Source organism: Rhinichthys klamathensis, unplaced genomic scaffold (assembly GCF_029890125.1).
Source record: "Rhinichthys klamathensis goyatoka isolate OS25496 unplaced genomic scaffold, OSU_Roscu_1.1 h1tg000093l_1, whole genome shotgun sequence".
NCBI classification, from domain to species: Eukaryota; Metazoa; Chordata; class Actinopteri; order Cypriniformes; family Leuciscidae; genus Rhinichthys; species Rhinichthys klamathensis.
Genome location: NW_026606632.1, coordinates 3,818,945 through 3,835,205, shown reverse-complemented (window position 1 = coordinate 3,835,205; position 16,261 = coordinate 3,818,945). Strand labels below are relative to the sequence as shown.

The following is a 16,261-nucleotide window of genomic DNA, read 5'->3' as shown; positions in this document are numbered from 1 at the left end:
GTAAAGTGTCCTCTAGTGGCAAATTTTACGATCATGTCAGGGAATACAAAACTTAGAGATAATGGTTAGTTGTGAACCCAAACAGGGTATTTATTAATAGAAATATGGAGCATGACAAGGCAAGTAATGCAGTTGATAAACAAGTGATAGCTGGATGATGGGATTATAACAGAGTCTTTGGCTGCATCCGAAATCGCATACATCCCTACTATATACACTCACCGGCCACTTTATTAGGTACCCCATGCTAGTAACGGGTTGGACCCCCTTTTGCCTTCAGAACTGCCTCAATTCTTCGTGGCATAGATTCAACAAGGTGCTGGAAGCATTCCTCAGGGAGTTTGGTCCATATTGACATGATGGCATCACACAGTTGCCGCAGATTTGTCCGCTGCACATCCATGATGCGAATCTCCCGTTCCACCACATCCCAAAGATGCTCTATTGGGTTGAGATCTGGTGACTGTGGAGGCCATTTTAGTACAGTGAACTCATTGTCATGTTCAAGAAACCAATTTGAAATGATTAGAGCTTTGTGACATGGTGGAAGTAGCCATCAGAGGATGGGTACATGGTGGCCATAAAGGGATGGACATGGTCAGAAACAATGCTCAGGTAGGCCGTGGCATTTAAACGATGCCCAATTGGCACTAAGGGGCCTAAAGTGTGCCAGGAAAACATCCCCCACACCATTACACCACCACCACCAGCCTGCACAGTGGTAACAAGGCATGATGGTTCCATGTTCTCATTCTGTTTACGCCAAATTCTGACTCTAACATCTGAATGTCTCAACAGAAATCGAGACTCATCAGACCAGGCAACATTTTTCCAGTCTTCAACTGTTCAATTTTGGTGAGCTCTTGCAAATTGTAGCCTCTTTTTCCTATTTGTAGTGGAGATGAGTGGTACCCGGTGGAGTCTTCTGCTGTTGTAGCCCATCCGCCTCAAGGTTGTGCGTGTTGTGGCTTCACAAATGCTTTGCTGCATACCTCGGTTGTAACGAGTGGTTATTTCAGTCACTGTTGCCCTTCTATCAGCTCGAACCAGTCTGGCCATTCTCCTCTGACCTCTGGCATCAACAAGGCATTTCCGCCCACAGAACTGCCGCTCACTGGATGTTTTTTCTTTTTCGGACCATTCTCTGTAAACCCTAGAGATGGTTGTGCGTGAAAATCCCAGTAGATTAGCAGTTTCTGAAATACTCAGACCAGCCCTTCTGGCACCAACAATCATGCCACGTTCAAAGTCACTCAAATCAACTTTCTTCCCCATACTGATGCTCGGTTTGAACTGCAGGAGATTGTCTTGACCATGTCTACATGCCTAAATGCACTGAGTTGCCGCCATGTGATTGGCTGCTTAGAAATTAAGTGTTAACGAGCAGTTGGACAGGTGTACCTAATAAAGTGGCCAGTGAGTGTATTTGGTTAAAGAAAGAATGTGACAAAAGAAGTATGTCTGAATTCACAGTACTCAAGAGTATGCAAAAAGTCCCCGGATGACCTACTACTTCCGGTGAGATTCTGAAGTGTGCATACAATGGACACTTTACTATCCCTAAGGCCACGGGAAAGGGTTTATGAATGGCAGTGAAGCTACACAACTGACACTGGTAGTTCACATGGAGTTTAGCATGGAGTAATTAATTATTCAAAATAAGTATTTACTCAAGAAAGTATGCAATTTCGGACACAGCCAATGTCCAGGGAGCCGGTCTTTTACCAGGGAGAAGATTGATGAAATGGAGAATGGGATGAGCACACACCTTGTTGAAGGCAGAGAGTGAGTATCCAGGTGAGTATTGTGTATTCAGGCTTGACTTACTGGAGATCGCGGGGAGTTTGCAAGGAGAGCATGAGAAAGGATTCACAAGGAGATCGTAGGAGGATTCGTTAGGAGATTGCTGGAGTGCAAGGTAAGTAGAGTGGGCAAGTAGTCCATTGTCCATTGATGAGACAAGACAAAGGGTAACTGTGAGGTGTGTGCTTATGTGCAGGGGCTGATAGGAGTGCTGACAAGGGACAGGTGCAGGTGCTTAGTATTCTGGTGAGTGAGAATCTGGCGAAGGATTCTGGTGAGACTGTGGCTGTGTACGAAATCACCCCCTGCACCATCATTCACTATTCCCCATTAGTCGACTAATATATTTTGCTTAAGGGAGTGAATGAAAACGAGTGAGCGAATTTGGGAACTTATCAAACTTTACTATTTATCTTGAACTCTGCCATGGAAACTATCTATAAACCTTAATTAAACAATTTAATAATCAATTAAAAAGGAATTTATACCATTATGATTTTACGCTGTACCTACATTGGACCAGCGGTTTGGAAAATGGATGTAAGGATGATTCAGCTGCGGGCACCATATTCTGGTCAGAAGTGGGAATTAATTCAGCGTGCAACTTTCACAGTGCATTATGGGTATTCTATAGCCGTTGAGATCGGAGGTGTTTCTCAATACTCAAATTGATGTTTCCTCACTCCTAGGTCCTCTAGCCCGTGACTCGGAAATGGATAGAATTCAGCCATCTTGAAGGACATCTCAATTCTCTAACTGCACAGCGAGGAGGCGAGGAATGAGGAACCAGGAAACTTTGAGGTCGCATTCTAAAAAATGAGAAGCACCCCGGTTGTACCCTCGTAATTGCGGTGTATTGTGGAATTGAGGGAGTTCACTCAATAACGTCCACTATGTTTTCGGACACCACTACAAATGGCTGTGTCCACAACTAGTACCCTATTTAAGGTTATAGGGGGTGATTTCGGACACAGCCCGTGTCAGATCACTGCTGAGGATGGAGATGATGATCGTTGAATAAAGGCTTGAATTTGGTTCTGTTCCTCAAATGGATTCTGAAGATATTACAGCATAGAATAAAACATCTTTTTATTATTTTTTTGCGTTTTTGATGTCTTTTAAAGTCATTGTTTGATTCACAGCATATTTATATGCCTTTTGTGTCCCACTCAAACAAAGTAATTATTACATGAAGTAATGGTTAAACATTTACAGAAATGTTTTTCATTTTAAGGTTTTAAAGTTTATTTTTATTTAACATGTAATTCTTTGAAACATACTTGCACCAGGAATCACACAGAACAGAATGATAGGTCATAATTTCAAATTGAGTCAGCTGCCTTAAATAAATGCATTAAAGTCCCCTGTAGTCAATAATTTTATCCCTTAAAGCTCATCTTTGATCACCAAAATGACATATTTAAAGGGGTCATATAATGGTACTGCACTTTTACAAGTTGATTGTACTGAAATGTGTGTTGGCAGTGCCTGTACACAACCATCATATAATGATAAAAATCCATCCAGTGTTTTTGTTTTAATCTCCTTATGTTTTCCCCTGTCTCAAATTGAGCCGTTCGATTTTGTGACGTCACTAAATCAGACGCCCCTCCCACGATTGTTGATTGGCAGCAGCGTTTCAACACAGACCCGCCCTGAGCGAGCTGTCATCATTGTCCGCAATTGTTGATACACTGGAGCAGAATGGCGATTGTGGTGTTCTGTTCTTGGGTGTAATAATGAACACAGCATTCATTTTGATGTTCCTAAATCCGAACCGCTGAAGACGCAGTGGGTGAGTTTTGTTTTCGAAGGGAATATTCCCCACGAGCAACGTCAATGCTTTCATGTTTGCGCGAATCATTTCTCACCAGACTGCTTTATAAACGAGGGTCAGTATGAGCTGGTTTTGCTAAGAAGCTGCTCCTGAAAAAAGAATCGGTACCAACTATTCGTGTCCCCGCTGCACCTCCAGAAGAAGTGAGTGTAAAGTTTTATTAATCTTTAAATTAATCTTTGCAAATCGCGAAAAAAAAGTTGTTCATGACCATTAACTGTAACATCAATCTGTCAACGAACTAACCTATACATCAGTAAACGAATAGCGTTCGTATCTCACTACTCTACCCTGCCAGTACATACAAAAATAGATCAAAGTGACATTACGTTAACCAACCATTCAGAAACGTCCTGTTCGAGCCTTAATTGTCGAACTTCTTCGGGCCGTCATCTTGTTCCGGGTCCGACTCCGGTTCAAACTGATACGGTTGGACAGATGTGTCCTCAGAGACTCCCACTGCCATTCTTGTTCCAAAATATCCCCTCAACTGTTGTCAAGGAAACACTCCACGTGCGTTGTGTCAAAACGCCTCAAAGAACAGAGAGGCGGGGTGAGCAAAGCTCATTATCATTTAAAGACACATGCACTGAAACAGCGTGCTGAAAACAGAGCTGTTTTTGACCAGATAAAATTAGTGTTTTTTTACAATACTAATGAGAATTTTTAATAAAAGTAGACCCTACTTTAGACCCTAAAGATTCATATTAACTTGTACAAAAATGGCATTATATGACTCCTTTAAAAGTTTTTTTTTTTCTTGGAAAGAAATTCTTCATTCCTTAAAGGGGTCATATAATGGTACCTGCACTTTTACAAGTTGATTGTACTGAAATGTGTGTTGGCAGTGCCTGTACACAACCATCATAAAATGATAAAAATCCATCCAGTGTTTTTGTTTTAATCTCCTTATATGTTTTCCCCTGCCTCAAATTGAGCCGTTCGACCGTGTGACGTCACACGCTCGGAAGCCCCTCCCACGATTGTTGATTGACAGGAGCGAGTCAACACAGACCCACCCTCGCTTGTGAACCAGCTGTCAATCATAGTCTGCGCGGACAGGCGCGGTCATTGTTGATATGCTGGAGCTGTCTATGAGCAGAATGGCGTCTAAGCGATTGTGGTGTTCTGTTCTTGGGTGTAATAACGAACACAGTCATTTTAATGTTCCTAAATCCGAACCGCTGAAGACGCAGTGGCTGAGTTTGTTTTCGAAGGGAATATTCCCCACGAGCAACGTCAATGCTCTCATATTTGCTCGAATCATTTCACACACCAGACTGCTTTATAAACGAGGGTCAGTATAAAGCTGGATTTGCTAAGAAGCTGCTCCTGGATCGGTACCAGATATCCGTGTTCCTGCTGAACCTCCAGAAGAACGGAAGTGAGTGTAACGTCTTATTAAACTTTATATTAATATATTAATCTTTGCAAATCGCTAGCTGCACGCTTCACAATGAATGCGTCTAAGGTTTACACTCAGGGTACATTACGGCATGTTTTCTATGTATGACGTTCTCAATATAATTCATAATCCCACGTTTATACTGAACAACGCGTTATAGTTATTGTGTTACAAACGGTGTACACAGAACAGAGGGGCGGAGTCAGCAAAGCTCATGATCATTTAAAGTCATATGCACTGAAACGGCGTGCTGAAAACAGAGCTGTTTTTGACCAGGTAAAATAAGTGTTTTCTTACAATACTAATGAGAATTTTTAATTAAAGTATATTACAAACTTTTAATTTAGCCCCTAAAGAATCATATTAGCTTGTACAAAAATGGCATTATATGACCCCTTTAAAATAGCTTAAATATAACTCTACACCCGTGCCTCATTTAGTATACACGGTTCTATGAATATGCAAATGATCCCTGCCTCCACTCACTCACTCCAGCTCAGAGATCCACTCGTTGACGATCACACGTTGATCTGATTGGTTACAAGGTAGTTTGTGAATTCAGAAACACCAGCGATTTCAAACCGTGTTTTTGAGACTGTCTTTGGTTCACTGCAGTTTTAAGGAGAAAATACTCAGCAATGGTGTTGACTTGAGCATTTGCACAAGGTTTGTCTTAAAGCATATTAAAAACACCACATAGATATAAACAACATTAAAATCTTGAGTTTCACCACAGGGGGACTTTAAATAATATCATTTATCATAAATGCAAAATAATCAACTGACCAATTAATTACATGAATTATTCATTATTACATTAAAGCTGCAGTCCGTAGCTTTTTTGGGGTTAAAAATTATCCAAAATACATATTTGAGAAAATACATAACCAGCCAGTGTTCAAAACTATCTGCTTGCCGTAGCTCAATTCAAAGCGGTAAGCTTGTAATAATGTTTTTAATTCCAGTGGTACTGGTGGATTTCCGCAGGAGATTCGAGCATGTGTTTGCGTCATTACGTCACATCTGTACACATAAAGAAGGAGTCTCGGCTAGTATAAGCTATATTGCGTGTGAGGATGCTGGAGGTGGAGATTTATAGCCTTTTCTCACAGCACTTGATATAATTAAACTTATCAATTTGATGGCGGATCCAGAAAGGTTCAAACGACAATCACCAGTGACAACTAGAGATTCACCCGCTGTAAAATACAAAAGACTTCGTTCGGACTTCGGAGTGGCTACAGAAAAAAAGAGACTGCAACCGGACCCATGCGAAAACAAGGATACATATCGGAAGGACATTACATGCTGACATTGTTAACATTAACAATTTGAGAATAAAGTATAATTTATTATTATTATTTATTGTCATTGCAAGTACAACGAAATTACATCAGAGCAACAATCGACATTGGTTTTCATAAAGTGCAGAAGATCACCAATAAAAACAGTTTGTTTGCAGGGCACCGCAACAGACAGCTACCAAGACAAAGGAATATCAAGTGGAATCACTCGGTTCGTGACGTAAATTGCACGGTTTTGCGTGATATGATAACTTATAAGCGATTGTTAGATTTAATCAGCGCGATTTACTGCAATGTCAGAATCCGAACAACAAAGGTGGATGTTTCTTACTAGTTCAGATGACATTTTCCGGTGAAAATTCTTATGTTGGTCATAACTTCCAAAAAGAATAATCTGTGATTCTGAATGCCAGTATCCACACCGACGCGGTGACTGACAGCCTCACAGTCTCCTCAAACATATGGCGCTTTTCAACTTCACAGTACCAGCTCGCCTCGGCACGGCTCGGCTCGGCTTGGCTCGACTCGACTCGACTCGCCTTTGTTTGGTTTTCCACTGTGTAAAAGTTGTACCTGTAGCCTGTACCTGCTTTCGGGTACTTTTTTTCGTACCACCTCCGGCGAGGTTCTGAGCGAGCTGAGGCGATACTAAAATGTGACGTGAAAACAATGCCAACTGCTGATTGGTCAGAGAGAATCGTCACTATTCACTGCGTCATCATTGCACGCGCCAGATGGAGTATCCAGAATAACCCTGCCATTTTTAAATAGTTTGTCCAGAGATAGTTACTAAACTTACTACTATTATTATGGCAACTCGGAAGAATACGCCGTGGTCAAACTAGGAGGTGCAGACATTCCTTTGTTTGGTTGCCGAAGAGAGGATCCAGCGAGAGCTTGATGGGGCAACGAGGAACGAAAGGCGTCGCTATGACAACCGGGTACTATTTGTGGCGGTACTTTCTGCAATGGAAAACGAAGCGAAAAGCGAGCCGAGTCGAGGCGAGCCAAGGCGAGTCGAGTCGAGCTGGTACTGGTAATGGAAAAGCGCCAATAGAGTGCCGAAGTGATGACGTGACTTTGTAGGACAACTCGGAAGCTAGCGGCGCATGGGTTCCCTCGATCGAAAAGCTATTTTCCCCATAGACTTTTGGAAAATCGCAAAAAATAAGATCTGTGTTTAACAAAGAGTTGTGACCCTTACACGTTTTGTCTATCAAGATAATCTTTACAAGGTAATCAAAAATTTATACATTTTGTAGCATAAAGTTTAAAAAAAACACAAGCAGACACAATAAAGTTTAAAAAACTACAAGCAGGTTATAACTGTGTGTTCTATGTCATAGATCAAAACGTGAAAATATTTAGAGGCTTTTTTCACCACAGACCTTATTTCAGGCGATTTAGCAAAAACCCATTCAAAAATCCCATAGACTTTAGAGCGAGGGAACCGGGAGTGCTAAAATGCTAACTCACTTCCGCGTTTTGGCCTACAGAGTGACGTCGTAACTTCGGCACTCTATTGTGTTCCTCCGCGCTGTGAGGTGTCGAGGGTGTTGAAGTACAACTCACGTAAAGTTGATAATTCCGCGAATGACTGCAATTGCAGATTTCGAACAGAGATGGCGACAGAGGAAAAACGCCGGACTGCAGCTTTAAATAAGAATTCATAAACATTTGTTTGTCTGTAAATGTGCTGATACATACATAATTTAGATGATGTCGGTATGTCAATATGGTATGTCAATATGGCTATGCAAACATGAGTAATTGTAATTGTATAAAACATACAAATTCTCATGAGATTATGTTGGCCTGTAGTATCACAGAATTGCGACTAATTGGGACTTTTTACCCAGAGTTAAGAAAACCTTTTATAGAGGGCATGGTTCATATCTCAAGCTTTGCGCAGTCACAGAAACCCTGTGTGTGCAAAACAGCCAATGAGAATTTGTGTCAAGAATTATTTTTTATTTTTTTGCTGATGCGAAACTGTGAGAAAAGATGATTATTTTGTGTACAAATATGCAACTAAGAATGTGAACCCAGGGTTTAGGATGACCAAGGGTTAACTATTTAAAATATGAAAAGCCCTTATAGGGTTAACCCAGGGTTAAGCATAATGTGAAAACCCATTATGTGTTCTTGAGCCAATTATCAGCAAATCAGAGTAGCCATGAAGTCATTTTGCTGCAGCTCTAGTGAGTACTTATAGGCGGCTGGCTTAAAATGAGTGTATATTAAAATAGGAAAAAGTGTTTTACCATCAAAAAATTACACGCATCACCTTTTAAAGAAAGTCTGATTTATCATTAAGCCTGCATGTAGGTGAGAAATGCAGTTGAACTTTGCAGGCGTAATCTGCCATCGCACATCAAAAACAAACAGAATTAGCTGTTGGACTGGTGAATGGAGCAGCATCTTTATCAGTGGAGCGCAGATGCAGACTCACAGGTCTCCAGGGAATAGTTCCCTCAATCCATCTAAAAGCCTCATTCAAAGCAGAGGATCAACTAATGAGATCTGACTCCATTAGTCTGCAGTGCTAAGTGTCCGTCCATGCTTACGTAGCGCAGGAACAGACAGCGGAAATGGGGATCCCTCTCACTAAACCTCATCTCCCTCAACGTCATATCATGACTCTTTAATCCACTCAAATCTGTTCTCACTCGCGCTATAAACCCACCACCTCAAACCGGCCAATTAGCCATCTGCCACACTACAACTGTGTGTGTGTGTGTAAGGGTTGGGGATTACTTAGTTTGAGTTAATGGAAAACTAAAAAGATAAAATTGCCCAAGAAGTGACTTAAAATTGTCCAGGGACATTTGGGGCATCCCCAGTTGGAAAATGTGCGCGATTACTTGGCAATGTTTGTGATTTCATTGCTATAGTTTGACGACAAATGCATCCCCAGAAGTGAGTTAGGGGACGCACTATTTGGGAAAATGTGGGCGGGGGTTGTGTTTGGGCTCTTTTTTTTTTCAGTACAAATATCTATCCATTCTTAAATCAAGATACATTTACTTGAGAAGAAAATAACGTAAGATATTTAAGTCTTGTTTTCTGCTAAATTTATAAAAAATTTGTGAGTTTTATGCTTAAAACAAGGGGGAAAAAATCTGTCAATGGGGTAAGAAAAATAAACTTAATTCAAAGGGAAAAGACGATTATTCTTCGTACCCCACTGGCAGATATTTTTTCTTGTTTTAGGCATAAACCCACTTTAATATGTTTTTCAGAAAACATCCAACATATTTTGAGTCATTTTGTTTCTCAAGTACATGTAAAAAAAAAATGTTTAGATATTTGTACTGGAAAAGTAAGATCTAAATTTTGTAGTGTTTATGTAAAAGTGTGTGTTTAAGCTACACAAAAGTGTGTATGAGAGAGGTGGAGAGGTAAAGATATTAAAGGGATGGAAAATGCAAACTGGAAAACCACAAGAAATGAAAGGCAAAAGAGGTGATGTGGCAGACAGACACACGCTGGCCGTCAGTGGAGTGTATTGTGTGAGCTGATGCTCGAGCATCATGCTCTATTGTTCTTCCTCACACTGGAGCCCACAAGCAGGGCACAGACAGCGTGGTGTGTGTGTGTGTGAGAGAGAGAGGGGGGAAGGGGTGTGCACAAATGAACGCACAAACACACACTTTGGCAGAAAGCCAAGGCTTTTTCCAGCACCGGCTGTGCATGTCTCTTGCTGTGTGTCAGTCTAATCAGTCTGAATCAGACTTTGGCATTGTAGGATTTATCAGCAGTTTCCAGCCTTGTCTCACGCACACATGAACTAGAATCATTCAATCAAAGCATACACTTGATTGATACACATCACAATCTGTTTCATTTTCGTTTTCATGGACTTTTAGTTTGTTTCTCAATATTTCCTGTGTTTCCCTTGGTTTCTAGCTTGGGTTCATTTGTTGTCATGGTGACATCCACCTGTTCCTTGTTCAGTTTATTTGTTGCATTGTTGCCCAATCAGGCAATGGCTGTGTCAGAAAACTGATAAATGCTGCCTTCGGAGGAAATATTGCAAGGTAGGAAGGCATCAAGACCCGTCCAAATCCAATGTTAGCTTCACTTCCTGTCTCCTGAGATTCCTTCATCGGATTGATTTTTGAAGGCATCATAGATGTATCCTTTGATGCAATGTAAAAACATATGTTGTCATAACTTATTGATCCTATAATTTTTTACAGTGTAGATGTACATTTTTGACCTAATGAGAAATTACTATTGAAGTGATTAAATATTTGCTTAGTTTTCACCAAAGCTCGATCTATTTTGCTGTCGCTTAAACCATTACACTGCCTCAGAAGTCTGTCCGAAATCAGTTTCGTGAGGAAACTGATGCCTGCGAAGTCATTTAAGTTGTAATTGTAATAATATTTCACAATACTAATGTATTACTGTATTTTTAATCAAATAAATGCAGCCTTGGTGAGCATAAGAGACTTATTTTCAAAAACATGAAAACATTTTAACCTAAACCATAACATTGCTATGTATATATATATATTTTTCATATAACAAAGGAATTATGTTGCTATTTTTGCCCTTGTATATTTTTGGCAACAGGACATTATGTCAATAGCAGTATTATAAAAGTCACTGGCCAACTGGCGAGTACGCTTTATTTACTTGCCAAAGCCAATTTCCACTTCTCTCTTCTGACTGCACTGAGTGGAAACAGATCACGATCTGCCAAAAACCAAACCAGGACGGCACCATGAGTACAGCATCACGTTTAGAGGATCAAGGCTGATTCATGAATGCTTTAGGAACAAATCATATGGTTAGAGACTCCCAAAAAAAATTTAATATGTTGCTCAGGAGATACCATCCCTGCAATGCATCAGCTGTTTATGGTTCTTATTGCCCTGGATAAAAGTACTATTGGAGAAAAAGATAGTAGAGTAATAGGGCTCATAATGATCTACATATCACGCACTGCATCAAGTACATCATAAGGAAATGATAAATCAGTGTAAACTGGAGAATCTACATTGCCTTTACACTAACCCTACCCATCACAGAAAAAAATCTGCATTTTTACATTTTCAAAAAATATCACTTAGTATGATTACACAAGGCCAACATTTTCTGGTATTACTATCTTTGAGGGGACATTTGATCCCCACAACATGTTTACCAAGACCACACACACACACTTTACTTCAGTGAAAAGTTTAACAACGGTTGGTTGTCCATTATTGTCACGGGTTCATCATAAATCTTCCCCATTAGTGGCACATATTTACCAAAGACTTGCCAAAAAGATGTTTGCCATTAGTGGCAAAATGTTCATTGTTGCCAGAGGTTTTCAGCAAATCCGCAGTACTGGAAAAGAGCAGCAAACTTGCCAGACAATGACCATGAATTAACAAGTTTTTGCAGGGGTCACTGTCTGCAGTAATGAATTTGTTCAGACAGCTCAGTCAATATCTGCATCAGTTTCCATAGTAATGACATAAGCATCAGAACAATGTCAAGAGACGTAAGAGAGCATGACATCTTGTTGTGATGCTAAACTACAGAAGCAGACAACATACAATGTACAACACCATAAGCATCTGTACTTATATACGCTCATATGCACTTAATCACAATTTAGTGAAACATAGTGAAAGCTACATATGAGTGTACATGAGTGAACTGAGACAGACAATACTGCACTTTGTGTATGACGTTACAGACATTTACTTGAAATTGGATCTCGACTGACTGCTTGTTTATTTCCAAAATTCTGGAAATTCACTGTTAATCGGATTTCAAACCACATCAAAATGTGGTTTGGATCGGGTTTGTAAAATTTTTTTTCTTTCAGTGTCTGTTCAGACAACAAACAACTAAACGGATTTGAGTTGTATATGCCAAGGAATCAGATGTTTGCTGCCTACTAAACAAAGCCTTAAATAAACCCTGTCAAAAGCAGACACTTCCAAACCGGATTTTCAAATAATCTTCAAAGCCTGGCCAACCTCCACCCAATGTATTGATCAGATGACTGATTAAGTAATCAATTAACAACCACCTTAGAGAGGAAAACAGAACTCAAATGCTTCACAAAAAAACAACGGTTGCGTTTCATTGACCCGGTGTTGTGAGCCAGTTGCACACAGTCATATACTGTTTAATAAGCAGTGCTAAAGAGGTCTTCAGAAGGAAGTAACAGCTTATAACAGGAAGGATAACAAAGGAGGGGTCCAAATAGGACAATCAACACAATTATTATAAGAGGAAAGAGGTTGTTCTCTCATTTTGTTCCCTCAAGAGCACTCTATCCATAGCAGTATGTAGTATGGAGGTTAATCCAACCGTAAATACTCACATGCAGCGAGTGAGCCATGTGGCCGAGGGTATAAAAACCTCTTCTGATTGCTGAGTGTGGTGCTTGTGAATGGATTACTGTTCACTCAGCCACGTAACGTCTTTTCTCTAGGAGGGCAAACACCCACTACAACTGGATATGGCAGAAGAAAGAAGATTTATGGTCCTATTCACTCTGTCCCTGTCTTCCTCCATTATATCCTCCTGACTTTATGTTGGCCCCAGGGGCAGGGGCTGCCAGGATGTATCTGTCTGTCCATTGATGACGGCCGATGGCCATGTTCTGCAGATGTCCTCGCTTCCACTGGGTAAAACCACGGTAAAAAGCCCCTCTGCTACACCAGACCTCCAAACATCTGCAAATCATTGGCACTGGAGATCTCAAAACCAATACTCTGCACAACTCAACAATGTCTTTATGATCATGCCTAAAAATAGCCTGCTTTGTTCTTTATTTGCTCTGAAGTTGTAGGTGAGAAGAAAGCCTCGGAATTGCTTATACATCGGCATGGAACTCATTCAGCACCAATTCTGCAAGGATATCTAAATCATAAAGCTTGTTGAAGAGGTTTGCTATTACTTTGTGATTGGAATTCCAAGCAAATGAAAAATCCCACCAACGTGCATATATTGATGGAGGGATCAGAATATTAAATCAATCTCATGGCAAATCATAACCGTTTTACGTTTTGGTGAATTGGTGTTGAATTCATATGAATTTGTACATTTCCGTACGATGCGCTTACACCCCAGTGGACCTTATGCTAACTTTTTTTTTTTTTTTAAATCATGTTGTCGGACAATGAGTTCACTCTCAGAATAAATGTGCAAGAATTGTAACTTTGGGGGTACAATGGCTTGTCACTGGGTCAGTCCCCCTAAAAGGGTCATAAGGTAAGAATTACTAAGGAACTATGCAGTTTTAGGGGTATAAAAGGTACAAAGATATCCTTTTAAGGGAACTGCCCCAGTGACAACCCGTTGTAAAGTTACAATTTTTCCACATTTTTGCCTACGAAATCACCACCTTATAAAAATAGATTTGTTTCCCCATGAAAAACACACTTTACACCACACATCAACGTCCTGGCAACCACCAACAACACTCTATGGCAGTAAAATCCACATAAGAATTAAGGAAATCTTAGAAAATCTCAAATCTCAAAAAACGCCTGTGGTGACATTTGTGCAAAATTATATTACGATGCGTCTTGAAATAAGTCTTTATTAATCGATAATCTGCCTCTGTAATCATCATTTTCTGTGATATTGCCTCTATAATGTTAATTTCAGCTGGAAACTGCAGTGATTTGCATGTATTGGTATGTGTTTTCTGATTTGAGTATTGCAAAAATGTAGGCAGAGGCAATGTGTTTTCCAATGTGTTGCTACAAGTTCAGTCTGTTTATATTTCAGGATTTTTCTTTCAGCTGTTTGTGGGTTTACTCTGATACATGGTTGTTAATTATCAGACTGTCTAAGATACTGTATGACCTTCCTTCAGATCATAAACTGAGACATTGTACACACACTTCCTCCAAAAAAAAAACTCACCTTGAACCTCACATTGATAAGACCGAAAGAAAGGCAGCGCAGCTGTGTGGTTGAGCTAACAAGAGGGAGAACTAGTTTGTGTTTTGTGTTATGCCATGTGTACATGTTTTAGCTGTTTGTGTGTGCGTATGAGAGAGTGAGCATAGTGTACCCGCATCCTGACCTATAGCCCACTGTGTAAAGCAGCAGGGTTTATGCATCACTCCTCAGCAGGGGTCTCACAGCCTGGACCACTTACCTAAACATTAGCATTTCTTCCAGCCATTTCCTCTCTAAAACTCTAAAAGTGCTGCACATGATACAAGGTCTTGCCACTATGCTGACCCAGTGTCCCCTTTTAAATGTCAAAGGTTGTTGTGAAATCATTGTTTACATATGACAACTGCACTCAACTCAACATACACATTCTAAATATTTATGTCCACTTTGGAAAGACAATAAGAACATAAATTGTATGGGTGCATGTTACAAGGAATGTGCTTGTTACAAATGTGTATGTGGCAATAATTTTAGAATCGCCAGAACCAGCCAGACCCAGCCTAAACTTCCTAATTTAAAGACCAATAGCTTACAGAATAGGTTGATTTGTAAGCATTTTAGCAATCAAAGCCTCCCTCAAACTCGGGTTCAACATTTCACTTCTTGGCACATCTGACACTCACAAGCGCTTTCACACAGATGACGCGTATATTAAGAGTGGAGTGTTTGAAATTAGCTTCTTCCCAATCACTGTGAAGCCCAGTTAAGCATGAAAATGACCGTGATTTGACACCTAACAGACTTATATGACAACAAACCAGCCATTTTGTGTGCATAAGAACAAATGACCACGATCCTGATAAATAAGGCATGAGAAGTTATCCAGCAGTTGTATGGGGCTGTTCAGGAGATATGGAATGGGATGGGCTGGCTTTTCAGACTACACGACTAAAGCTCAGCGGAGCTGTCAGTCAAAGCAGGATAATGGCACTAATGCTCAGCATCACCCATCACACAAACCTGGACCTCAAGCATCCTTAAACCATAATACCCTGATTTATCCCATTAGCCTTCATCTTTAATTGAAGACTATCTCTTTCTCAATTCAGTTTCAAAACAAAAACTACATTTCCAAGCCGCACCAAAAATAGAAAATAAAAATAGCTATTAACCAAATAAAATACATTAAAGCTAATTGAAATTTGCAGTGCAAAGACATTAAAAATGAATGAGCAATTGGAAAATTAAAAAAGTAGCCTAATAAATTACGACGGTAACAGAGATAAACCTCATGAAGAAAGAATGGAAAGCGACACTATATGTGCGCTATTAATTGTCATAATTAGCCAAACGCAGGCCTATCTATAGAGATCACTGTCTCTCCATCTCTCCTCTCATCGTACCTGTTTTGAAGAACGCATCCGTGTCTGAATCAGTGGGTCCGTCCTCCGCCGCTTCAGCAGGATTCATCTTTCCTCTCAGATCTCACAAATCAAAATAACGAGAAATATATCCAGATTTAGCGCTCCATCATCTCTATATGTCTGTGTTTTGACTGCACAGCCCTCGATCAGAGCGACAAAGCGCAGCTCTGCATTGCCTTCTATTGTCTCCAGATGCGCCTCTCCTCCTGCGATCGCTCCTTTCGCTTCTTATGAGTCGGTTCTTTTGAACCGGTTCGCCAATTGAACTGATCGATTCGTTCGCGAATTGGTCTGGACGACGGTTCTCGAGACTAGTTCGGTCTTGTCCGATTCGAAATGAGCCATCGGCACAACACCGGTGAACACAATCCTCGGTTTTCGGTTGATTTGATCATTGGGGTTGGAAAGCAGGCTAAATAACCAACCTTACTGTTCCGAATGTGTGCAGGAAACTAGCCTACTTATGCGTATGACATAATATGACATACGACAAAGAGATTCATTGGTTTAATATTTTATTGTAACATGAGAGACATTCAAAAGATGTGCAAGACGGCCTATTTGTGCAAAAGTAAACAATAAGAGAATGTTTGTCTCTATTTGTCTCAGTTGTATTTTCAAC

The 16,261-nt window shown here is 40.3% G+C and overlaps 1 protein-coding gene and 1 long non-coding RNA gene across 2 annotated transcripts in view; both read right to left on the bottom strand.

The window, feature by feature from the left end:
* Positions 1 to 15,872, bottom strand: part of LOC130086066 (kalirin) — a gene marked incomplete at its 3' end in the record, with an annotated part of 206,423 nt that extends 190,551 nt beyond the window's left edge. Inside the window, exon 1 of the mRNA XM_056252176.1 lies at positions 15,619 to 15,872. Within this exon, the coding sequence (XP_056108151.1) occupies positions 15,619 to 15,685 (67 nt within the window). The remainder of the gene's footprint in view (positions 1 to 15,618) is intronic.
* On the bottom strand, positions 7,625 to 7,874 carry LOC130086097 (uncharacterized). Its single transcript, XR_008807201.1, has 2 exons — positions 7,734 to 7,874; positions 7,625 to 7,658 (listed from the first exon to the last, which is right to left on the bottom strand). It is a non-coding gene; the product is annotated as an uncharacterized LOC130086097 (long non-coding RNA).
* Positions 15,873 to 16,261: the final 389 nt, after the last annotated feature.